Source organism: Myiozetetes cayanensis, unplaced genomic scaffold (assembly GCF_022539395.1).
Source record: "Myiozetetes cayanensis isolate MyiCay16 unplaced genomic scaffold, myiCay2020 scf5-8, whole genome shotgun sequence".
NCBI lineage: Eukaryota > Metazoa > Chordata > Aves > Passeriformes > Tyrannidae > Myiozetetes > Myiozetetes cayanensis.
The window spans coordinates 102,909,700-102,936,012 of NW_026087742.1; the positions used below are offsets into that span (position 1 = coordinate 102,909,700).

The window sequence follows — 26,313 nt, forward strand, 5'->3', positions numbered from 1 at the left end:
TGTGGCTGCACATGGTTAGTGTGATCTTTGCCTTCAGTACGCCGTTTTACAGTTACCCGTTAGAGAAGAAAAAATGACTTTAAATAAAAGGCCTCACAGAGGTGGTGGTCCCTCTGCAGGGAAGGCCAGCGGGGGCCCTCCCCGTGCCCACCGCGGGCAGCAGGTGAGATGCCGCAGCCCCCGGCCACCATCGCTGCCGCCGCCGGCACCGGTCCGTGGCCTCAGCGCCAGAACACCACTACGGGACGTCACCGGGCAGTGTGACCAGCATCCCCAGGGCCTCCGCAGGGCGTTTTTCGGACGCCCAGCCGCAGCCCAGCCCCGGGGGGCGCCGATCCACCGCCTCCCTCCCGCCGCTCCGCTCCGGTCCCGCCCCGCCGGGCCGGCCCCGCCCCGCCGCCTCCCTCCCCCCGCGGCGCCGCCGCAGCCCCGCGCGCATATAGGGCAGCTCCGCCGCTCGGGCCGCGCCGCCGCCGCCGCTCCAGGCATGGCACAGGGCTCTACCTCACTATGGCAGCAGCAGCGCGGCACAGCACCCTGGACTTCCTGCTCGGCGCCACAGGTAACGGCGGCGCGGGAAGGCGGGCAGGGGGCGCGACCCTTCCCCCCATGGCGGGGTCTCCCCCGCCGCGTCCTCCCGCCCCGCTGGCCCCGGGCGGGCGCCGCCTTCCCCCGCGGGCCTTCTCCCGGCGCCCCCGCGGGGCCGGGCGTTCCCGCGGCACCCGCCGCTGTCCCCGCGGGCAGGCGGGCGGCCCGCCGCGGCCTCCTGCCCGAGCCCGCCGCGCTGGGGAGGGCGTGCGGGTGCCCCGGGCTGGGCGGTCCCCGCGGCGGCCCCAGGGCGCGCTGTGCCCGCGGCGCAGGGGAGGCGGGCGGGAGGTGCCGCGCCGCGGGCCCCCGGGAGGAGAGGGGAAGGAAGGAAGGAGGGCCTGTCTGTGTGCGAGCAGCCGGGCCGGGGCTCCCCGCGGAGCCGCCCCCGCACCGCACTGGAGGCAGCGGCGATGAACCCGCTGTCGGCTCCCGCTGGGCGGTGCGGGGGTGCGGGGTCACTGCGGTGTCGCTCGGACGCGTGGAGGGAGCGATTGGCGCTGGAGCCTCGGGCTGTGGCGGGGCCTGAGCCCGCGGGGGCTGTAGGGGGCACGTTCAGGCCGGGAACGGGGGCGATAGCCGCGTTCCTGAGGGGCCGGGATGTGTGGGCAGGTTTGATGGGGGAAGGGGGGAGCTGCCGTGGGCGCCAAAGCGGCTCGGTGAGTGCTGAGCAAGGCCGCGGGCTCGGTCGGGCCTTCCCGCCCCCTGTCTGGCCTGGTGTGTCGAACCCCTTTCCCTCCCTTTTTGGAGGAAGGGAGGTGTGAAGGCAGTTCCCTGCATCTACAGTCAAAATCTATTAGTAGATTGATTTGAGAAAGAGAGGTTCCTGAGCGCAGGGGCTTTGCTGCGTGCTGTGCCCTTTGTGGCATTGCTGCGTGTGCATTTCGGAAAGCCAGGAGTGGGGAGGGGAAGGTAACAGTGGAGATGTTCCCAAGCAGTGCACTTCAGGGTATTGTACTGTGTTTCACAGTGAAAATCTTTCAGTTTCCATTTTACAGTGAGATTTCTGTGGAGCAGCTTAGCCACTCTAATGGTGATCTAATGGTCGGCGAGGTAGTCCTGCTGTCTTTCTTGCACCTTGTGCTTGACTGACCTAGCATGAGCAGTTAGGAAGCTAAACCAGTATGAAAACTATATTTGTAGGTACCACCCAGACCCCTCAATGAGCTCTTTGCCTCTGTAGTTCCCTGGACTATCACAAGTTCAAGACTTACATCAGTGACTGGCTTCTGCAGAAGAGTCAGAATTGCCAGGGATAAAATTAGGACTAGATGTATTGTCAATAAGCCACGGGTTTGTTGGCTGTTCTGTTATATAAAAAACAATGCCATTAATGTGGTGGTGATCCTAATTATTGTCTTGGCCTTGGGTAGGCTTTTCTATTCCATTTCCCTTTACTTTTGAAGATACTGCTTGTGTTCTTTTCTGACCAAGATGGATGTGCCTAAATAGGTGTGGGTTAATGGACCAACTGTCGAAGTGTCGCTGTGTAGATCAAAGGAGGGAAGAAGGCTTTTCCCTTCTTATGTTTGGCTCAGCACAACAGTGAGATGTGAAGAACTTTCTCCCACCCATGACAGCTTGGGCTTTTTTTGTGGCGTTTTTCCTCTTGCCTGGTGTTTATGGCCCAAAGCAGGAAGAGTTGTCTAAATAGGCAAAATTGATGTGTCGTTTATGTTACACCAGTTAAAGTTAAATGCTGAAACATGGATTGTCCACTAGTTGAGGTTTCTGCTGCAAATTATGTGGACAACAAAAGTTCTGAATGGTCTGGAATGACATGCAAGGGCAATTAGTAAAATTAAATGTGTGGTTTTGGACCTTTAGATCGTTATTTCTAGATCTCAGCTGAAGTTGTTGCATCTTTCTTTGCATTCTGGAGAAGGCAACATCTGTGAACTTGGTAAATGCACACCCCTCGTTCCTCAGAACATTAGCTGTGTCCTCGTTTTCCGACAAATACGTGTTTTTGGGTAGGTATAACTGTTAAAGCTGCCAGCTTATCCTGGAATCGTAGAATGGCCTGGGTAAGAAGGGAAGTTAAAGATCAGCTATTTTCAATGCCTGTGGTGTGGGCAGGGACACCATGTGCTAGGTTGCTCAGAGCCCCATCCAACATGTCCTTGAACACCTCCAGGAATGGGGCATCCACAGCTTCTCTGGGCAGTCTATCCTAGTGCCTCACCACCTTCACAGTAAAGAATTTCCTCCTGATGTCGAATCTAAGGCTACTCTCTGTTTGAAGCCATTCTCCCTTGTCCTGTCCCTCCAGGTAAATAGTCCCTTTCCAGCTTTCTTTTAAGTTCCCTTCAGGCACTTGGAAGGCTACAATTAGATCACCTCAAAGCCTTGTCTTTTCCAGGCTGAACAATCCCAATTTTCTCAGTCTTTCCCTATAGAAGAGATCCTCCATCCATGTAATCTTGATGACCCTGCTCTAGGCCCTCTGGAATTGTTCCAACAGGTTATTATGCTTCCTGTGCTGGGGACTCCAGAGCTGAACACAGTATTCCAGGTGGTGGCCTTACCAGGGCAGAGTAGAGGAGCAGAATCCCCTCCCTCACCTTCTGGCCCTGCTGCTTTGGATGCAGCCCAGGACATGGTTGGTTTCTGGGCTGCAAGCTCACGTTGCTGGGTCATGTCCAGCCTCTCATCCACCAGCAGTCCCAAGTCCTTCTCATCAGGGCTGCTCTGGATCTTTTCAACCCCCATCAGCAGCAGCCTGAATTGATAGTGGGATTTGCCTTGACCCAGGTGTGGCACCTTGCACTTGGTCTTGCTTAAACCTTATGAGATTCGCATGGGCCCACTTCTTCAGCTTGCCCAGGTCCCTCTGGATGGCATCCTGTCCTTCTGGTGTGGCAACCACAGCACTCAGCTTGGTGTCATCTGCAAACTTGCTGAGGGTTTGGTCACTCCCTTTGTCTATATCACTAATAAAGTGATATATTTGTATATTCAAACAGTAGTTTGAATACAAACCTCTGAGGGGATGCTGCTTGTCACTGACGTCCATTGGGACTTCTGGGCCATTGATCATTGCCTCCTGGATGTGACCATCCAACCACTTTCTTATCCACCTAACAGCGCACCCATTGAACCCATCTCTAATTTAGAGAGAAGGATGTTGTGAGGGACCGTGTCAAAGGCTTTACAGGAGTCCAGGTAAATGACATCTGTAGCGTGTAGGAAGGCAAGACTCTAGGTTATGAAAGCAAGTTTGTACAATAGTTTCATTGCAACACATCTTGAAATAACTGCACATGGTTATGGTGGCATTTCTTAAGAATCTGTATGATCTTGTATGAGTTGTTATATATGGTTGAAGTAACTTGTATGTGTTTCTCAGTGTTCAGATTTAACATAGCAGCTACCTAAAGGCTTCAGTGTTACTGTTGAGCATCAAGACTGAATATGACTATAAAGGGTGGGATAGTATTTCTGAGACGTTAAGTTTTCTGTGATCTATTTATTGCTTTGTTCTCTGTTGTATGTGACTTGTTTTCATCCTCAGTCTTCTGAGGTTCTCTGTGAGTAAAGGAGGGAAGCTGTCTTGGGTGGCATTGAAAGGATCTGGAGGGCACAGCTCTGCATGAGGAAGATGGGATTTTGTCAGGTGTCAATTTATTAGTGTGTTAATCATTTGCAACTATTAGCTAGCAGCTGCTTATGCTGCAGAAGATGAAGGTTCTGCTGGGTTCCCACTGTCTGACTTACAAGGCACGTGACAAACCCCCTCAATAACAGCCCTGTTTCCTTCAGGCAGTCCAGTTCTCTGGTGACTGTGGTGCATGTCATGTATGTTCTTTAGGATTCCCGTGTGTACACAGCAAGGATCTTGAGAATAACTGTCATAGTAGGCATTTCTTAGTGTTTGCCATTATCACTTCAGTAAAGGGGTTGGAAATACTGAGAGAGGTCAGCAATGTCAATAAAAACATGGATCTGAGAAGTTAAAAGGACAAAACAGGTCCTCTTGTATTAGTTTAAGGTGGGGAGGAACACAACACTGTCTTGGGAATGAGGCTACATGAGCTGAGTGAGGCCATGTACTTCTTTTAAAAGCTGCCAGGATTTTTCAAACTTGAAAATAATTGTGATGTACTACAAAAATCGATTAGTCTAAAGAAGAAAGGCCCTTTTGCCTGTCTATATAACTGTAAGTTAAATAAATATAAGCAAGGTTGAATCTCTGATAGCTGGATAGCATAGCCTGACTTTTGGTGATGGTCTTCGCAAGAGCTGATTAAATAGAGCTCAGCCCTTTGAGCAGAAGTATCTTATCTGTGACCCAGGAGATAAACAGACAACTTTAGCAAGCAAACAATGCACTGTTCCCTATTCTAAAATACAGGAAGGCTACTTTAACACTTATAAAAATGGTCACAGATTGCTGGCCTTCTGTAATTGGGGCATAGAAGGCCTTAATTGTGTATTTTTCATCAGAAGGGATGAATTTGAGACTCTCAAGTTATTTATTTTAAGGACTTTATTATGAAAGTATGTAGATACTTGATGCCTTAATACCTGTACAGGTTTGATTTTAGATACAGTGTATGTTATAAATCTGCTTGTACGTGAGAGTGTTCCCATCCATACATGGATGTGTCATATAAGCTTAGGTTGGGATTATTGTTGAGGGGTTATATATAATTCATGATACAGTGTTCTGCTGATAATATTCAGGGCCAGGGCACAGATGAGTGAGCTGGTAGAGGAGGGCAGTGATGACCTGAGCTGGCACAGCTGCTGAAACAAATCCATACAACATTCTTGTATGAGTTAGCACACAATGGGAATGCTGGGCTAGGAATACAGGTAAGGCAATCCTTGAGTTTTAAAGAAAAACAGTAAGTTGATGTGTGTGCACATGATCTGTTTTTCCTCAAATTAATGTTTTTGTGGAGCTAGAAAGAAGGGAGTTATCTTTTGCAGGCTGAGCGTGCTCTGTCAGTGGCTTTGTTCCTGTCTGCAGAGTCCACTGCACAATTCTGAATCTGTGTGTGGAAAGAATTTTAATTACAAGATATTCTAAGTTACTTTCTTAAATATTCTTGTATGGAAGTGTTGAAATTTTTACTTAGAGCTTTCAAATCGTTAAATATTTGAACTGCATGCAGTTCAGCTAGTATTTTCATTCTTGTCTTTGTTTTGATTGGAAGTTTTGATGCTCTTCATAGAGCGGTACCACAGTTTGGTGGAACTTATTTTTGGCTGTGCTGATCTAAATTTTTGGAGGGGAGAAAGAGTAGATAAGGGTTTGAGTTTTGCATCCCTTCAAAGCCTTGTTAGTTGAGTTTCCTCACTTGAAGGACTAATTAAAAAAATACCTTTCTGAAGGTATGATTTCCTAGAAAGAAAGAGTGTGTAAGAGAACAAGATGATGAGGAGGGGTGCTATATTGTCTTTTTCTTGTGACCGTCTCTGAAACCTCTACCTGAATTTTTATCTGCGAAAACTCTACCTGAGTTCAGCTGCTCCTGTGCTTTGAGTTAGTTGTGCTGTAGTAAAGACAACTTGGAGTTGGTGCTGGGTTTGGTTTATTTAGCAGATAATCAGTAGTTCAGTCTGAGTCATGTTTCATCCCATACTAAGCATGGAAATATCAGAGAAAGCAGAAGAGATGGCTGGCATTGAAAAGTTGATATTTTTCTTGAAGACTTGCGGAGTAGTTTTTCAAGTAAGTCAATCTTGTGTGTGAAGAAGGGTTAAACTAATACTAAATACTTGGAAATTGCTAAGATTATACATGAGAAACTTCAATAAAATCTTGTAGCTGAGTGCTCTATAGAGTGACTTTTAATTTCATGTTCTCTATGATGGGTGCTTTTGTTGCCTGATGTACTAGAGATGCTAGGGCTTTGTTTTTCTTATAAGGCAGATTCTGCTTTTTTGGCAGGAGCTGACTGCAGTTAGGTTTAAAAACACATTAAGTATATTTGAACATGTTGTGGGGGAATGGCATCTCTTATCCTCGTAGCTAAATTTGACTGGTTCTGTCAAGTGTTGAATTGTCTGAAGTGCTGAAACATCTGATTACAGTGATAACATGCAGATGATATGCTTATCTCTTTACTTTAGTGATTTAGGGTATGCTAGCAAAATTTGCTGACTCCTTAACTGGGATATGTATGTGAAGACCATGTAAATAAAGATTAAACAAGACTCACATAAATGTCTCTGGACTTGCAACATTTGCTGAAGGTGTGTTTGCAGCGACTTTGCAGCTGCAGTTCAGGAATGGGTCTGTTTTAGTTATGTTCCCTTAGTAGCCTCTCTAAGTGGTGTGGGCTCAGCCTGTGCTTTTGTTGGGCTGTTCTGAGCTGAGCCCTGCAGGTCTCCACAGTCTGACAGGTCTGGACTGAGAACTGGCCTGCTGTGTGTCAGAGCACAAATGGGGCTTGTCAGGAGGTGTTAATACAGGAATTAATAGCTTTCCATTTTTAGCAGTAAGGACTGCTATGAACTCATTCCCTGCTTTGGTTGGTTTCTAGTTTTGAAGATTTAAAATGCTTCATGACTGGAACTCTGAAAATATAATTATCTGATTCTCCAGCATGATGTCGAATCTCAGTGGCTGCTTGCTGAGACCTGCAGGAGCTGTCACCTGCAAAGGTGGAGGTTAGCAGCATGGGAAATATTTTTCATGAGGGTCTGATTAGAGGCTGCAGGGCACATTCCTGCAGGAAATGAAGACTGCTTTTGACACATCAGTATTTCCCATTTCAGGTACATTTCTCTGACCATGCCTTTTAAATAGCAAAATCCTTGGAAGGAGAGGAAAGTATATATGACAAGTATTAATCACTTTTCTTAATGTTTCTGAAGGATGGTCAGTTACTAGGTGATGAAAATGGCTTGAGAGGTGTAAGTGAACAGGAGAGCTGGCATTAGTTAGGCATGCTGAAGTTCTGTTGCCAAGTGCATTTTCTTTGTTTGATTTTTAATGGAAGGGCTGCAGATACTTCAGCTGGTGCTAAGATTCAAAATGTGAACAGTTTTGTATGCCAGATGATGGACTTGAGTTTATGCATTACTGGGAGACAAGTGAGGTTAGTGGAGTTGAGGCATTGAAACCACAGTTGTTGATATTAGGCTCGAGCTACCCATCATAAGAAGGAAGTTTTCTGAGTACATAAATACTCTGTGTAAAGGTGGTATGCCAAAATTACATATGAGAATGTTAGTTTGCAAATACCTTTGGTTTACCTCTTGACCTACTGCGCAGCTCTGATCTGTTGAGATGAAGAGTTACAAGAAGTTTAATGAAATGCTGTCTTTCCATAGCAAAGCTAGACTTGACTAAACAGTGAGTCTGAAAGAGTATGTTGTGAGACTTAGATGCTTAAAAAAGGTGTAAAAGATACTGTTTGTGGATTGTTCAGAACACTGTGACAAGTATTTCACATCTTTCTTCTAATCAAATGTTGCTTCTGTATTAAAGAACAGTGAACTTGCATAAAGTGGAAAAACCTTTAAGACTCTTATAGGGTAAAATAGCAATTAGGGAAAGGAAAAAAGTTAAAAGCTTATTAAACTAAACTTGTGTGAATACTGAACAGCATTGAGACTCCCAGAATGCAAAGGCACTGTTACTTGCTGAAGCCTAAAATGTTTTTTCTTTCAGAGTTACCAGAGAGTGGCAGGACTTTGTGATGTGTTGTGCACCATTCCAGAAGATAAACATTTAAAAAGTTGTTAACTGTAATTGGATGTCACATCATAACTAGCTGCATTTAGATGCCAGGTATAGAAAAACTCTTTTAAAGCATGTATTTTATCAAATAAAAAATGAGATAATTTGTAAATGTCATGGTGAACAGGAGAGACTTTTTAAACATTATTTAACTCTGCATCTGATTATTGTGAAAGGTATAGTGACCTTAGTAACCTGGCAGTTCTTTTCTCCTCTTTCTTTTTTTATTTTTTTAAGGGGCACTACTCAAATATCTTCTCCTTCAGAGTTGTCCTGGCTGTCAGAATTTGACATACTTGGTGTCTTAAACTTGTTTTATAGAATGTTCTTGCGGGACTTGTCCTCTCCAACTGAAAAACATAATTTGGTCCCTCAGGTGCTTCCAGCAGCGATGAGGGTCTTCTAAAAGTTTTGCCCAAAGCTAAGAAGGAAAAACCCCTCTTATAGTTTCTTGTAGTGGGTTCTTTTTAATCTTCCTTAGAACACTGTGCTGCAGGAGTCATCAGGAATGAGCCTTCAGATATTGATGAATCCATAAGCGAAGGGACCCTGTATTTGTGCAAGCCAGGACAAGTATGCTTGCAGTGGTTGATTTCCTAAGTAACTCCCAAGCAGAGCTGTTGCTGTTCACTGTATAACCATCATTTTTAGTTGAATTCTGAAGCTGAACTTTCCTCAGTGTTGCCCTATGACAGGACAAGAAGCAGTGGGCACAAATTGAAACACAGGAAGTTTGGTCTGAACATGTGCTGGATATGCTGTGTATGTAGCATGTACAGCCAGATAGCTGCGTGACCTGGCTGTGCCAGAGGGATGCACACAGAATTAACCTTAAGTAGGAAAATTGGATGTCTAGGAAGAGGCTCTTGGAAATACTGCACTGAAAAGTTCTACTGTTTGGCAGAGAGCTTTGTTATCTCATATGGGTGCATGTTTTTTGTATGTTTCTCTTGGCAGTCTCAACTAACATAAAGGTGGTAGTGCAGGGGAAGAGAGAGGGTTGAATTCTCCTGTTTGTAGCTGGGTATCTTTAATACTTTGAGAGCTCATTCTGATTCATGATTGATTTACTCCTAGTTTCCCAAAGGACACTTGGATGCAGAGTGACTTACATTGGCTGTGGTGAATACATGGATGTTGCCAGTAAGTTCACGCTCTTGCTGTTGTGACACAGTATAGCTGGTTTTGCCTGTATTCACTATATAGCTGGAAATCCTTAAGAGTATGAGTGTGGGAGGTGTTCTGTGGAAACTCCTTAGAAAAAGCACTCTCTAGTCTTAACCTTGTGTAATACACAATGAAATGGAGTAAGTGCACTGGAAAACTTGATCTATTTTTCTCATGGAGGAGTGAATAGTAGGTGACTATTTCCACTTGCTGCCCCTTTATGTGTGATGCATGATTTATTGACTTCTCTGTATAAATCAATATGATGAGGATGATCCTCACAGGTGCAAATTGATTGAAAGGAATAATTTTAGTATAGTTTTATGTTTCCTGCTGTTTTCTGCTTTTGCAGAGCTGGCAAGGACAAAACAATATTTTTTGTGGTCGGGGGTAAGGGTGGTTCTGATGGGAGACTTTCAAACTTAATACCTGGGAAGTGTTTGTTGCTAAGGCCAGTTGTTTTTCATTTACATCTGTTAACATGTCAGGAAAAAGCTACTGCTTTGTTCTGGGCAGTAATGAAAGCAGGGGCTTTGGAGTGTGCTGCGGAGGGGGGGTACTCTTATTCTTGTGAAGCACGGGGTGGTTTTGTTCTTGAAGGAGAGGGACCAGTTTAGGCAAGTGTTGGCTTTCCGAGTTCTTAGTTGAGCCAGTGTCTGTTTCAAACACCAGTGTGCTCTGTGCACTCATTTTCCATGCAGGCTGATCCTTTTAGCTAGGGAAAAAGGAGTACAGTTCCTAAGGGTTCAAGTTTTTAAGAACAAGATTGCCATGGAGGAGGTTGGTGACTAAATGATAACCAGTTATCTGCAAGTTATTATGTACTGTTCTATCCTTGCATATGTGGTAGAGAGGGGAAGCTAGTAAGATGGGGCTGTTTGGCTTTCTATAAACTACTGTGACTTTTAGCTCTCCGTTTGTTTTAGTGCCTAAAAGAAAGCTAGGGCATGTAAAATACAGGCACAGGAGCCTGAAGATTCTTCTTGACTCTGGATTTTGCAAGTTACGAATAACTTGCTCACTAAACGTTTCCGCAGCACACCTCTAATTCCACAGTTTTTTAATGATTGAAATACAATATTGGTACTGGAAAAATGCATTGGATTAGTTTGAGTGAGATTCCTTGTACACCTGTAACCTGGTGACTCTATTTCCAGTAACTAGTGGAGGGAGGCACTGTGAATGCTAACTTGGCTCTGATGGGCTCAGTGCCAGAGCAGTCAGATGTGCTGCTGTAGCAGGCTGAAGGCACAGCCCCCTGCTGCTCTTCTTGCACTGCCTCAGGACCTCATCTGCTTAGAAATTAATCTCTCTCAGGTGTGCTCCCTTCATCACTTGTACCTGAGACCCTCCCCCCTTGTCTCTGCGTATTTCCTTATCTTGTGATAATTTTGGAGAATTGGGGTTACCTGTGTGCAAGAACATCAGACTTGCATAACACAGCAATTTATTATACTGAAACAATATACCAACCATTCAGGTTGCTGTTTGCCATCATCATATTCTGCGTTTTGTCTCCTAATATGTGTTAACTCTTTAATGTGTTCTTAACGAAGCATTTAATTTGATTTTTGTTTTCTTCACTTTTCTCTATTGAAAATGTAGCTACCAAGGGAAAAATGCATCAAACACAGAAGCATATATAAGTGCTTTGATGTGTCCTGTTAGTTTGGTTATGTTACATTCTCACTTGTCAGAGGAAATAATGTAAAATCAGGGTAAGAAAATTTTGGAGTTGGATATAGCGTGAATATTTTCAAATGAGAGCTCATCTGTTCCCATAGCGTACTAAGATTTTTGTCAATATCTAGTATGAGGGTGTCTTAAACCGGAATAGTCTGGCTCAATAGCAGATAGCTCCTTGTTGGAGTATCTGGGTGAAACTAGCCAGTGTTTTGCATGAGGCCGGACTGAGTGCTTACAGTAACTCTGAACTTGGAATGCTCTCATGTTCACAGATTACTGTCAGGTGATGGCTGCTTTGCTGCTCCAATGTCAGAGGAGTGTCTGCAACTGCTGCATATCATCACTTAAGTGTGCTGGGATTCAAAAACTTTCTGACTAAACTGGGTGTTAATTCTCCTGAAAAATAGGTATATCTCAAATCTTATACAGTGTTTTTTGTTCTCTGTAGTTGAAATCCAGGCATTGTCATTCCTTCTACCAAATAATTACCAAATACTTAAAACAGTATTTCACGCTTGGTAACTGGAGTTTGTTTCCTTTGTTCCCAAATAGAAGAAAAATAACTACTTGAATAAACATTTTGATCTAGATTCAGAGGTGTTCCTATTGTTCTAATCATCATTGTCCTTTTTGCTTATCAGTGTGTGATCAAGCATAGCTGGGAGTGAGGTGGTGATAAATGGATTTGGGCGAGAGATCCTGAGATTGCTGCAACTTCCTGATGCCTTCCAGCAACCACTTGTGCCTCGGACATTTTATAAAGGAGTTTCCAACTTGGGAGAATTAATTATCCCTCCGAGGCAAATCTTGTGTGGTATAACTAAAAAGAGACCTGATGAAAGGGCATGTTGTTTTAATTTCCTAAAGTTAATAGCATAATAGGAAGACCTAAATCAAGCTTGTGCCTGGGTGTTTAGCAAAGAAATCTGCTGCTGAATGATGAGCAGGTTGTGAGGGATTGGTGTGTTCATGGAGCAGAAAAAGATCAGTGATGTTTGTCCTGCAGCATCTACCAGGATGCACCTCAGAGGAACCCTTGTAGCTGTTGAAAACAGGCTAAATGTGTCATGAGCACTTTAGTTTTTCCACTGTGTTCTCCATCTTACTATGTCTTGGAGGAGCTGTGGAAGTGAGGGGGTCTGGGTTTCATGCTATTTTACTGCCCTGGGAAGGGTACTGTATGTGTAACTAAACTGAGTTCTTCTTTAACATTGTTATGGTGGTGACTTAAGAAGTAAGGAAGAGACAGAAATGAGTACATGTCTTGGAAAAGTTGAGGGAGAAGGCAAAGGACTGGGGCAAGGAAACAAATGCCAGGCAGAATGAGTGGACCACACTTCTAAAGTGACAAAAATTCTTTGTGTGTGTATTGGCCTTGGAGTAGCTGCTTCTATCCTCTCCAGAAACAGCCCTGATGCCTGCCAGAAACTGCAGGTTTAAAGCGTGCATTGCAAATTTCCTGTCCCAGTGCAAAGCTGCAGAGATTAGAATCAGTTTAAGAACTGTAGCTCTTAATTGTGGCTCCATTTCATCTATGCTTTTGATGTCTGAAAAACCATGTTGAGTCGATTGTTGGCCCACTGTAACCATGGTTATTGGGCAGACAAACTGTGTGTTATGAGCCTTAATTATTGCCTGTGCCATGGTAGTACCTGATGCTGGATTGGAAGCCTGAAAACTTACTGGTACAAATGTAGCAGAATTTCACAGGTGAAAGGAAGGGGCGAGGAAAAATCTTCATAGTGGAAGTGGAATCTGTATGGTGTTTCATCAGTGGTGCTACTGACTGAGAAGGGCCAGCAGTTAAATAATTCACTGCTGTCCAACAGAATTTAGTTCTGTTGGTTCTGTTTTCCGTTAATTGGCCACATGAAGAATTAATGAGTGAAGGACAGAAGGTGAAAAGTAAATATGTATCTAATAATGTGCATCAAGATCAGATAGTTTGGGCAATGACTGTTGGGGAATTGGTTTGCTCTTGATTTTGTTTGAGGAATATTAAAGTAAACACTTTCTGTTACTTCAGTCTATCTGGTTAAAACATTCAGGGGTAATTGAGTCCAGGGTTTACAAATAGGCAAATATAAGTTTCAAGTAATCAGATTTTTAGCTTGTGGAGTTTCACAGAGATGATAGATGAGCTGAATTTGGATTTATTTCGTATGGATTTTTTTGTTTCTTTGTAGTTGGTACAACTCAATAGCATCCTGGAAACTGTTGCTGATTATGCTTGCAGGCTACACTTACTAGTTTCCAATGTATATGCATTTTGGAGGCAGGGATTAAAACAAAATAATTACCTTGGAAATAACTCTTTTTAGTAAAGTTGTGGGGAAGAATGTCTGTGCTGAAACATTTGTCTCTAAACTGTGCCTTCATGATGTGGCTGTGCTGGGTGGTTTCTCTGATAGAGCAGCTCTAAATCCTGGTTATGTTACTGACATTTTACATGACCGTAGTGGTTTAGATCTGTGTTTGTGAAGCAAAAAATATGATACTTGCCTCACTAGGACAGCCTGTAGATAATTATTTTGTTAGGTCTGTTCACTCACATGACAGTCCTTCCAGTTTTGTTCCTCTTCTGGTAAGTGCAGCCTTACCAGCATCCTCCATGACCTCGCACTTTGTCAATTCCAAAGGAAATAGGCAAAACTTGCAACCTGTTTTTGAGACACTTGTTTAGAGAATCTAAAGTAGTTATAATGAACAATGCTGTGGGTAAAAAAAGCCTCACAAAACTATGTGCAGCAAAATCGAGGCTTCTGAAATCATTATATTCTGACTGAAGAAATATCTTGATAGACAGATCATGAGCTTACTTTTGAAGATAATTGCCAGAGTAACCTCAGTTATTTCACAAATGAGTTTTTGTGTTTTTCTGAGAGGTCTCTTCTATAGTGTCAGGAAGATTTTTGACCTGGATGTTAAAATATGGTTTCTGTAGGGGTAGAGGGAATAGGTTGGTTTGCCCTCTCTAGTTTTCAGTGTCTTTGTACTTTCCCTGTCCTGCAGCTTAGCATTTTTTTCAAACTTTCATGTCAGTGCTGTGGTTTCTTTTTGGGAATATTATTTGTGTTTTAAATGATTTTAAAAGTAATTGTATGAGTAAGGACTTGTCTGAATTGTGATACAGAAGGTGACCAACAGTCACATAACAAAAGTACTAGTGCTACATCTACAGTAGATAACCACTTCTGCTTAGGTGTGAAAACTGATTTTTAAAAGAGCTTTTTGGATCCCTGTGCAGTGAGAAATGTCTCTGGGGATGGAGAGAGAAGATACATGAAGGATGTTCAGATGGTACTCAGATGTTAATCCAGGCTGCCAGAAAAAACTGCTCAGCCTTTAAAGGAAGGCAGAAGTGACTTGAGTGGGAAATCCTTACTGATTATTATTTCTCTCTTAATCTTCCAGCTGATTGCAATGCTGTTCTTAAAGCTCTACAGCCCATTTTTCAGGAGCAGGGAATGACAGAAACAGTTCATAACTGGGAAGACCATGGTTATTTAGCAACCTACATCAAAAAAAATGGCAGGTGAGTGAATTTTCTCCCTGTAGATTATATTCCCTCTGTCCTCCTTTACGATATTTATTTCCCCCTGTACTGGATTTCCTGTGATGTTGACAGGGCTAGTTATTGTGTATGAAGTAGCTAAAATAAAGCAGAAACTGTTTATAAACTGGAATATATAATCTTGAAGTTTGGATATCAGAACAGTTGAACTGGCCAGTCTGGTCTGTACCACGGTATGGTGCTTGGTCTCAGGACCAATCCTTCCAGATGCTGGACAGCTCAAGTCAGTTAAATGTATTTGTAATTCTTGCCTAAAAATCTCTATAAATATATCCTAACCTAACCTTAGCATGTGAAAAATGAAACCTTTCTGTCCCTGTTTTGTTGTATGTGTGTTCAAATGCTTTATTCTTCAAATTCTTAAGCAGCTACTGAAGTAGCTAACAGCACGATAAGAGAGGTTGGTGTCATAAGTGGCACTCACATTAAGCTCAGTCTGCTGGGCAAACTGGTAAGAAAAACCACATTCGCTTTATTTCCCGATGCTGCTTTACAGTGTGAGGGGTAGTTGACTGGTTCCATTAATCTGTGAACTACCGTAATTTTATTGCACTTCATTTGTTTACAGTTGTTCAGTTACTTGTTTTTCACTTCCGTTGTGGCAGTTGCTGCTTCTGATTTTGTTGTCTTTTGGTGGTTGGGTTTGGTTTTTTAAGGTTTTGTTTGTTTCTTTTTTGTAGGGGAGTTGTTTGTTTTTAATCTCTACTTACTTTGTTCTCCAGGACTGGAGTTAGGCTAAATAAGCTTTCATTTGTTGGCTGTCTTCTGCTGAGTGTTCTCTTAAGTAGCTCATTTGGCCCCACTCCTAACCTAGGAGAACTGCTAAAGATTTTTAAGTTCTCTTCGTAATAAGATAAACAGGTATCTCTAGAAGGAAAATCATATCCTGGATGAGTGTTTTGCCCTCTAGAATGTTTACTATGTGTGAACATTTTTGTATATGCATCTTCATATCTATTTATTTTATATATATAAATAGTATAGAGAACTACACTGTCAAACTTGGGACCCAAATTAAGGTAACAAGCTGATGTGAGTCTAGTTTTGTTTGTTGTTCCCAGTTCTGCTGCATGAAGTGCTTGGTATAATTCAGTTAAGTTTTTAAATATGGCACTGGCTTTTTCTGGTCTAAATTATTTGGGTTTTATACTTTATGTACCTAGAAAAACCTGTTACTTATATCTTGGTTTTGTACAGCCTTGCTTATTCTGTCTTTAGTTACATGGGCTTTTATATCCTTCCTGAATAATTCCAGTTCTGGATAACCTTTTGTTTCTGAGGTCAGTGAAAAGATATCAAAATTTACTGCTCTGGTGCTATTCCTCCTCTATGCCTGCTTGGTGAAGCTTGTAATTAATTCTCCTAAAAAGATAATATCAAGGATATACGATCTCTGAACAAATCAAAGATAAAATACTAAAAGTAAAAAAGTCTTAGAAGATTTAAAGGTTGGCTTTCTTTAATTGCATGGACTTAATTTGCTTTCCTGTGTTTCTTTGAGTTTGAATGTGACATAAGTGAATTCTCAAACTGGATTTCCCCATTGCAAACTCATCTGATCATTCTCCTTAAGATGACAGCCCCTTCTAAAGGAGCAGTTTCCAGAGTTAAATTATCTGCCTTTTGATGGGTTCCAGGAACTTTCTAGAGAACAGACTTCCATTATATAACTTTTTCAGGAGGTAATTGAACTGGCACTTGGAAGCACCTCTGAGGAAAAGAGGTCCTTATAAAGCTCTGAATTTTAAATATCTAACTTGATTTCTCTTACTACACTGCCAGTTGGAAATGCTTGTTGTTGCAAGTTCCATTGTCTTTGTCAAGTGCTGGAGTATAATACTAACGAATGTGTGGAGGGAGAGATGTGAAAGTTGATTTTTCTGTGTAGGAAGGGTAGGGATTAATTCCTGGGAGAGACAAATTGGTACATTCCTCTGCCCTGCAAAACAAAAGTAGCTGTGCTGAGGGGCAGGTATGTCATGAGCAGTTTCCTTTAAGGATGGCTAGGTGTAACTTGTCACAAGTTCCAGAGGATGAAAGATGCGGGAGTTGATGCTGAATGGTAGTATCAGGTTTGTGAGTATGTGGACACAAACACACTCTAACCAGCCAAAGGTGACTGAGCCATTGCTAGACAAAGATGCACAGCTGATGTAACAAGTTGGGCACTAATCCCTGGAAAAAAAATGTTTGAGGTGAGATAGTAATATATTGCTAAACAGTGTCTACACTCCAAAGTCTGCAGAGATAACCCCCACAGCCTGCAGTGTGCCCCGTGCTGGAGTGTTGAACTGTGGCACTGCTCTTGACAAAACTTTTTCTCTGACAAAGATACCACGTGAACAGCCCCATGGAGGTCTTTGGTCGTGAAACGAATTGGAGCTGATTTGGGGATTAAGACATGCTTTCCTGTTGTCATTACCGAAGCAACAGATCCCTCTTCTCCTTTGTCCGAAGCTAAGCAAGCAAAAGTCACATGTGGCAACTCTACCTGGTCCATTTGGTTGGTGATTTATGCTGACAAAGGACCTAATTGAGGGAGGTCCAGCTGAAAACATTTACTAATGGAGATGTCGACACAAGGCTCTAGAGTCGGGCAAGAAATGGGTCACTTGAGCCACTCGAGTTCTTGTCTGTAGTGGTGGGGATGGATACATCCCTCTCTGCTCTGCCAGCCCCCTTGCCCAATACAACTTGTGGAACTGTTGCACATGTAGGAGAGGAGCTCTGTGTCTGAGTTTTGGGGCACCAGCAGTATCGCTTTGCTGAATCTCTTTCCAGATCAGTTTCAGAATGTTTTCAGGGTCCCATTAAGCAACATGATTTTACTGAAGTGCCACTTAGATCCCTTGAATTGGACAGTTAAAAGTGTAGTTTAAAAAAAAAATCTGAAGTTTTTATTTCATTTAACATATATGGTACTTTGTATAGAATCATAATGCCCAGTATATTTTAAAAGATTAATAGGAGTTGTTAAAGTTAGAACAAGGAGAAAAATCATTAAAATATAGTATTGAGAAGATACCAATTTCCAAATACTAGCTTTAGTGTCATCACTGCTTGTGAGCAATTGTTCTTCTGTTACACTGTGTAGACCCACCAGGGTTTTTCTTTCCTTTGTGCATCTATGCGCTCTGTCTTGTCATATTCCACCTGAAAGTTCTTCAAAAACCCATAAAACCTGAACCTTGAGCCACTGTTTCTGCAGTAGAAGACTGTCTTTCAGAAAAGCTTTGACCTCCCCTATAGACATACCCATTTTTAGTTTCTGTTCTGTGTCTGAATTCTTGTTTAGAGAAGTATAATCCTACTGGTGTTTGGCTTCACTGTTCACAACAGTGCAAGATACACCCAGTTGAATTTGGTTTGTGTGTCAGATGATGATGAATATGTTAACACTGTGAAGGGAGGGGTGAGTGTGTTTACTTTTTCTTTTCTGTGTTAGTCTTTTGCTAACCACTCTGTATGCTAGTCAGCATGTTTTAAAGGAGCAGGATGAACATTCCTTAGCTCTTTGTTTTAGGCTAAAATGTTGTAGTTTATTCATATAGTTACCCAGAGTGTAAAAACGAGCATAAGAATAGGAAGTAGTTGGTAGGAATCAGCAACAGTTTAGAACTGTTGTAGCTTTCACTTGTTTAATTTTCTTATTTTGTAAAAAGAGAACAGAATAATGGTGCAGTGAAAAAAGAGTGACTACTTTGTTCGCTAAGGTCCCCAAGTACTTTGTAATTAAGATGAACACTTTAAAAAAATGCTTTAAAGAAACAGTGTCATGACTTTAAAAAAAATTTAATTTCCTGGTATAAGCAGATTTTCATTTTCTTCCTCCTTGAGTAATTTGACAGGTCATGCTTTTACTGGTAAGCTGTTTTTCAAATACTTGAATTATGTTATGTATTTTATAGTAACTCAAAGCTAGTGCCAGCAGGTAAACCTTCATGGGTAAAGAGGAATTTATAGGCCCCTATCTGTCTATCCAGTTTTATTCTTTGGGTGGGGTGCTCTTGGGAAATCCTCTCTCAAATACATGGGATGGCAATTTTTCTTACTCCTCAGTACAAGTAACTAAGGTAGGCCACACATTTTGGCTTAGAATATGTTGATCTTTCTGCTTCTAGTTCTTTTTAAGTAAAGAGGACAATGTTTCAAGCAGTTACTTTTTGAATTGTGCAGTTGGGAATTATTTGTTAACATCCCATGTTCCCTGTTGTTCAGGTGCTAAGATGGAGCATTCCAGACTCAGCACTCAGCAGAAATTGTTGCTGTTGTTCGATACACGTTTGCACACAAGCACAAAAAGCTTGATTGCTGCCTGAGAAGACGTGGCTCCTCTGCAGGTGCAGCAAGTGGAACCTTGTTACAGTAGGGGCTGCTTTTCAGAGGCAATTTCCTTGCCTAATGGAAAGGAAGAAGATACCTCTTCACTGAGCTTTTTTCCTCACTGCTCTTATGAAAGTACATGCAAGCATGCACCAAAAGTGTGGCAGGTGTTTTATTTTTAAAACAGAAATTCTATTTCTCCGAAAGACAAGAGGGAGGAGGGGAGACTTTTAAACTTAAGAACCCTCTTTCACATATTAAAAGAGCTGCTGCTTCTGCAAACCTGCATTCACATGCATTCACATGCATTCTGCCAAGCAGACAAATGTAAAGTAACAAAAGCCAGCATAGCCTTTACTCTCTGCTAATTAAAGCTTTTGTGGGTTCAGCTTTGCTCGGCTGCTACTGCCTTAATATTACTAGACTGGTCACTTTGGGGTACACTTGTACTGTTTGCTGCGTGTTTAAATCTTTACAGGCATTTTAGCTTACTTTGGGTGTTCGTTTTCAGCTACGTGACTTACAACGAAGGTATAACCAACGTGCATCTGTATTGCCTTTTAAAAATTTTGATTTTAATAAATTTTTTTTTTACTATAAATTGTCTAAGAATACCAGGCATATGCTTGGAACTTGAATCTTTGTCCCACTGCACTGCTCCAGCCTGGTGCCAGCCTTTCCATCTCTTTCCCCCCTGCCCCAGATGTCAGGACCCTGCTATTCTGGTAGATGGAACAGTTTGATGAAATGAGTGATGGTTCTGCAGTGTTACTGTCTCTGTATTCTAATGCTGGCATCTCCCTTAATAAATCTGAAGTTCTGTGATTGTGCTTTTTTAAAACAACTCTCCCCTCTGCCTCTCCTTGCCTCTCACCCCGAAGCAGAGGCAGTAACATCCCCTGCTGAGCAACTCATGCCATTAAAGGAGAAGTGAAGACCATGTCAGCTGTCAAATCTTACAAGTACGGAATTCTTGTAGAACATGAATTTAAAAGAGGAGTTGAGTCATGGGACAATCACTATGTTGCTCATTTGTGCCAACAACAACTTCTGGAATATGGCAATAAACTCATAAAAAGTTTTTTGAACAGTGGAAATATTTCTGACACTGTGCCAGTTTTCAGGAAATTTAATAACAGTGCTGTCCCATGAACTGCATATACTCACTTGTGGCTGTAGTGCCACAGCTTGAGAGCTGTCTAGGGACTTGACAAGAAATGTCCATGTTTGCTGTGAATGGTTGTGTCCAAAGTGTTCTGGAGTGACCAGTACTTCCATCTAGTGAACTCTTTTCTTTTTCTTCTTCAGAAAAAAACCCGAAACACCAACCAAAACAAACCAACAAAAAACCCAAACCAGGAACTACTCTCTTCTGGAGTCTTGCAATAAAGTTGTTTGTTCTTATTCTTATGCCTGTGGGGTTTTTTATTGTGTGTTACACATCCCAAAATAAACCCATTGACAGGAAGATGATGTAAACAGAGTGGTGGTAGGCTTTTGTGTTCCCTAACCAAAATCTCTTGTTGGAAGGGCACCTTGGGGGCAAACTCTGGGCTGTGGGGAGGATTGCTTGAGGATGGTGGCAGTCTGTGGGCACTGGGGTGAGGGAAGCACAGTGGACAAGTACGTGTTGTGTAGAAACATCTTTCCTTCTTGAAGGCAAGACCTGGGTGTAGAGTCCTGAGGAAAGCTTCAGCCTCCCCACACACCTTCCAAAGAGAAGAGGATGACAGTAGCTTCTCTGCCAGCTGCAGACACATCACAGCTCCAGCTTGCTGCTGTCCAAAGCCAGCAGGAGCATTTTCATTCTTGTTTTGCTTCAGTCAGTTTCATAATATGATCATTTTAACAGTTAACAAAACATTATGATCTTCAGATAACATGGAATATTCAGGGTTTCATCTCTGACTGCAGCTAAGGGCCAGGGTTTCCTGCACCACGGGAGAGGGTGTTCATAGTGAGTGTGACAGTTTATAAAAGGAGCTCTGGAAGGGACAAAAAAAAGGTGGGAGTGGGGGGGAGCTGGGAGGTCATCTAAACGTTTTGTCAGAGCAAGAGTTGGTTTGTGTTTTGCCTGTGAGGCTGAGTGGGGTGATAGGAGCAGACAAGCAAAGAAAGGAGCATTCAACCTTATCTGAAATTTCTCTCTGTTGTACTAATGAACAACTATCCCTGGATATCTTTCTTTCTTTGCTCAGCTCTTTCTGTTCTCATCCCCTTTTCTGCTCTTCTTTTTCAGTGCATGTTTCCCCCTCCTTTCCTTTATGTAATGCCCTTGTAGCCTTGCTGTTTCTTTTGTCTTCTCTCCTCCCTATGATGGAAAGCATATTGCCTCTGCTACACTGTTTTTATTGTGTCCTTCCCTATTGTCCTTAGCTCTTGTTTAGTTAGTTGCAAGTTCTCCAAGGTCCACTGTTTACTGAGCATGGTGAAGCCTTGCTCTTTGGTCTTTAAAAGCTTCTGTAGTGTAAATGGTAGTCATTTTGTCTACCTTGCATTTGTATTCATCAATGACAGTGTGCTGCTGCAATTTCTTTGCCAGTCAAAACCATGGTTTAGTCCAGCATGCTTATTGTTTTACACAGTGTCTCTAAATAGTTGCTGTAAATATTAAAAAAACCCACCACCCCAAACCAACACTTCCCCAGAAGTGAGAAGGAAATAAATAGGGGGGGGAAAAAGTCTCCTGTTGTTTTCCTAAGGCTTGATTTCAATTAAAAAACCCAAACCAGTGGAACACAGCTTTTTCACTGGGCCTTTACTTAAAGAGCTGAGACTATGAGGCAGTGTATTTTCCTGTTGGACCATGGTGGTTGTGGCTTGGACTCCCTGTTTCACTGCCTTACTGCCTACTGATTTTATTAGTTGTGTAGTGATAGGCAAGTTCTTGAAACTGTTTGTGACTTAGTGGCTTGCAGAGGAAGACTGGAGCTAGCACTGCCAGCAGTTAACAAATGCTGGAAAAAATACCATTCATTCTGAATTTAATATGATTTTGTTTCAGATTTTCTTTCCTCACTCACTCTGATTTTTGATAATAAATTTGTCATCACACTCTCTCTCTGTTGTAGTTTTGCCAATTTGAGAATTCACCCTCATGGATTAGTGTTGGTGGATCTGCAGAGCTACAATGATCATATGAAAGGAAGAGAGGAAGTTGATCAGGTATGAGTACTGCTTATTTTACTAGGCTTACCCAGCTGTATGGGGAGACTCTTCTTTTCTTCAGGTCTATCAAAATATATCTTGGAAAAAGATTTTAAAATATTAAAGTCTGTTCAAACCTGAATGTTTACAGATAAGGAACAGTAACACCTGTTGAAGTTGCATACACACGTCAGTGCGTGCCTACACATGCACACGCACACACACCCACACACTCTTTTTCTGCATTTACTGGCTCTTGTGTTCTTCGATGTAAAAGTTCTGAAGATGTAGCAGCCTTGGTTAGGGCTTAGTTCTCTTTAGGTACCCAGGGCAGTGAGGGAGAAGTGATGCTCGACCTGCAACCTGATGTACTGGTGTATGATGTCTTTTCCTTCTCTGTTCTGAGAGATGTGGAGCCTCTATATTCAATCTTTTTCCCCATGGAGAAAAAGAACTTCATCTTCCCTTATAAGAAGGCTCTAGACATTGGATATCGCAGGAGAATAGGTCATTGCTTTAGTAGGAATGGAACCTTGGACTTCTCATGTCCTCCTCCTGGCTCTCTTGTCCTGGAGAAAGCTAAATGCAGTGATGACAGCTGCTATAATATGCACATTCTTGCTAGTAACCAGGCTAAGGGTTCATCTAGTTACTCATGGGTTTCTAGTGTTACATTTCATAGCCTTTCAGTGCAGGTGCTACCTTCCAGGTAGCCTAATTTAAGAGACATTTTATATTTAAGTGATCACCTAAAAATTCCACCTCTCATTTGCTGTTTTTTCCAGCTTCTAAACAAAGTAGAAGAAAGAATGAAAGAACTGTTTCGTGGTAATATAAAAAGGGTGAAACGGTAAGTTTGTAGCTCTACTTCTGTATGTGTCTTGTTTGCATAGTTACTAAAGATAGGAAGCAGGTTATGCTTTGCTGTACTGAAGTGGATAGCCAGGAGTATGAATTTATGCATAGTTTTTGTGTCCCTAATATTTTAAAATTGCTTTATTGCAGAATTGAAAGTATTGTGGGGTTTGTCATTTTCTTAAGCTTCATCTTTGGTATTGTTACTTATAGGACAGGGTGTGGGGTTTTTGTGGGTTTTATTTGTTTTTGGGTTTTGTATTTTTGTTTGTGGGTTTTATTTGGGTTTTGGTTGGTTGGTTTTTAGTTTGTTGCAGTGGTTGCATGAAATAGTGTGAGAAAAGGCAACCAGGATGCAAGAGCAGACTGCTCGGAAAGGGCTGGGGAGCGTCAGGGGGAAAGACCACAGCATAAACTGTACCCTACAGGCCACATCCCACAGCTCATGGAGAAGATAAACAGGACTGGTGATGGTGACCAAGATCAAACCCAGTTCTGTGTCTGTCAGACTGGGATGTAGTACTGAGGCAGCTCTGACGGCAAACTGGGTGTTAAGGATTGGTGAAAGACTTGTGCAGGTGGGGACGTGGACCAGGGGCAAGGGTTAGAGTTAAAATGAAGCTCAAGCCCATGGAGGAGACCCTGCCCTGACAAGATTTCGTGCAGCTCTTTCTATCACAGCTCTGCCTCTGCTGTGCTTCATAGTGCTCATTGTGGGCTCGTGTGGCAAAAACCTTGGTGGAATTGTGTGCTTAGGGAGCTGCCAAGAAGATAGAAATGTTTTGTAGCAAATTTTTGTAATATAACTGATAAATGAACAATGGAGGCTTTGCAAGCCATCTGTCAGTTTGGATTGCTTAAACTCAGGGCTATATATTAAACTTTAAGGATTCAAATTGTAGCTCGCGGTCGGTCTGCTGCTGAAATAACATTCACTCTGGACATGGCTCATGTTGTCCTTGTGGCAGTCTGGCAGTGACTGACACCATGAAACCAGGGAGCACTTACTGCAGGCATGCACTTGGTGGAAGGTGCAGTGGATGCTTGAAGGAACATAGAAGGGGAAATAAGAAAAAGCAAGTGTAAAACCAACAAAATTCAGTAAAGCCAAGGAGCAAACTGCAAAATGGGAGAAGAGTTAAGCACTGTATAACCGTTAAGTACTATAGCAGAAAGTAGTCTGAGACCACAGGTAAAGTGGTAGTGATTTGAAAAGTGATGTTATACCTTGAGTACTGTTATTTCTCCTTAACAGTTGTATGTAAAACAGAGAAGTGGTTATCTTGCTTTCTTTCAACCTGGTAAAGCCTCACAAGGTACACGGTGTATAAATGTGGGGTCTGGTTACAGCAGGTGCTGCAAAGCATCCTGGGAGTTGTAGTTCTAAGTACTCTGTTACACATGCTGTGTTGAATGCTTGTATGGGATTGGCTTAAGTTACCTGTGTGACGTGGCAGCATTTGAAACTGCTATATAAGCTGGGACTCCTTGAATAAACTCTCTCTTGTTACACACCACGTTGGTGTTGCTATGGTCCCCATGGGACGTATTATTTATTATATTAATAACTGCTACATATGGCGCCCGGAACAGGGACCTAAGCCTTGTCCTGAATCAGGAAGAAATACGGACCAGACGTCAGGTACCAGCCTATATTTAACGCTGAGGGACGTCCGCCGTGAAAAAGAAAGAAACGCCAGGTACCAGAGGAAAGGAAACTCTGATGGGCGAAGGCGGGAGAAACCGCGATTGAGCTCGAAAAAAGGCCTGAATTCGGTAGGAAATTGCCTACGTTTTGAGAGGACGCTCTCGAGAAGAAAAATCTACGTCCCAGGTGAGAGGGCGGGAAAAAAAAGAAAAAGAGAAAAAATGAAAACTTTTAATTCACGTGAACCGCAGAATATTACAAAAGCCTTAAGCTTAATATTGAAAAGACTTTGGAGACAAGTTAACAAACATAAAATAGCTGGACTTTTAAAATTGATGAAAATAACTGTTTTAGGACTGTTGATATTTACAATTCTTAGTGAAATTACTTGGAAAGAGGGATGGAGAAGCAGGAAAAACAGAAGTAGAAAAGGTGGACACTTTAAAATCCTCGCAAGAGAACTCGTCCACAGAGAGAAACTTTAAATCTTCCTCCCCAAACACTGTAAAGCATGGAACTCCACGTGGTACTGCTGTGTGGAAAGGGGGAGGGGGTCCAAGAGCACGGAAGAAAAGCCTTAGAATATACCTTTTTGTACTGAATTTTCGCGGATGCGTGAATTCCGAGAAGAAGGCGCGTGTCGCGGGTTATGTAACTGATAAAAGGGAACAAACTTTGAATCCCCAAGCCATGGCAAACCTGCAGACACGTGGAGACCACGCTGGAGCGTGGGCGGCACCATCTTGCCGCATGCCGGGAGCAGGAGGTAGTGCCTTCTCTTCCTGTCTCGTGGCCATGTTATGGACTGCCTCTGCTGGAGGCACGCATGGAACATGGTCCGTGCTGGGAGCCGGTAGCTAGCAACAGCTGCTGTGCCTACCAGCAACAGCGGCGCGATGTTTAAAAAAGATACGTAATAACCGCTCGACGTTGCGAGCGGCGAGGCCGGCGGCGAGCACAGAGCGCGGGGCTGTCGGGACGCTCGGCAGCCGCAGCAAGTCAGGCCGGGGACGGAGCTGCACACGGCTCCGCAGGACTGCTGGTGGCGGGCGGCGATCCAGCCCCGGGCGGGCGGCTCCGGACGGGCTCGGCAGCGACGGCGACCTCCTCTCGCGGTGCCGGCTGGTGTCGACCAGGCTGCGGCGGCGGTTCCTGCGCAAACCCAGACGGCAGCGGCGGTGGCACCACCAGGAGCGACGGGCCCGGCGCACAGCGTGGAGGGAGCCGGGCGGCCGGAGCGGCGCCGCCGCGGGAGCCTCTGTCCGGAGCCCGCAAGCGGGCTAAGGTCCGCACGAGGCGCGGCCGAACGGGAGGCGGTGACCCGAGCGCGGAAGCCCCGCCGCAGCTGGCGGCGACTCCCGCCGCGCCCCCGACCCGCGTGGAGCTCCCGGCGGAACTCCGCGTGGAACCCCGGGCCGGGGCGGCCGCCGTGCCTGAGGAGAAGCCGCGGGCGGCCCCGCGGCCATCCCGGGCGGCCGAACAGGCTTGCACCGGTACTGTGGTGCAAGTTTGTAAATGCGCCGAGGGCGCGCGGCGGCTTCGGCGAGTACCTGTCGACGGCGCAGAGCTGTGAAGCCTTCGCCACCCGCCTGCACCTGAGCGCGAACAACCCGTGCCGGCGGCCAGGCCGTG

The 26,313-nt window shown here is 43.6% G+C and overlaps 1 protein-coding gene across 2 annotated transcripts in view; it reads left to right on the forward strand.

Moving 5' to 3' along the window:
• Positions 1-413: 413 nt before the first annotated feature.
• The window catches only part of SMS (spermine synthase), a 49,814-nt gene continuing 23,914 nt past the window's right edge, over positions 414-26,313 (forward strand). The window contains exons 1-5 of one of the 2 annotated variants that reach the window (XM_050332566.1): positions 8,311-8,332; positions 9,359-9,424; positions 14,549-14,669; positions 22,103-22,196; positions 22,964-23,028. In XM_050332566.1, coding sequence (XP_050188523.1) covers positions 8,326-8,332; positions 9,359-9,424; positions 14,549-14,669; positions 22,103-22,196; positions 22,964-23,028 — 353 coding nt within the window. In that variant the 5' untranslated portion in view covers positions 8,311-8,325. Of the gene's footprint in view, positions 563-8,310; positions 8,333-9,358; positions 9,425-14,548; positions 14,670-22,102; positions 22,197-22,963; positions 23,029-26,313 lie in introns of those variants that run through there. The other variant, XM_050332567.1, reaches the window with a different exon arrangement.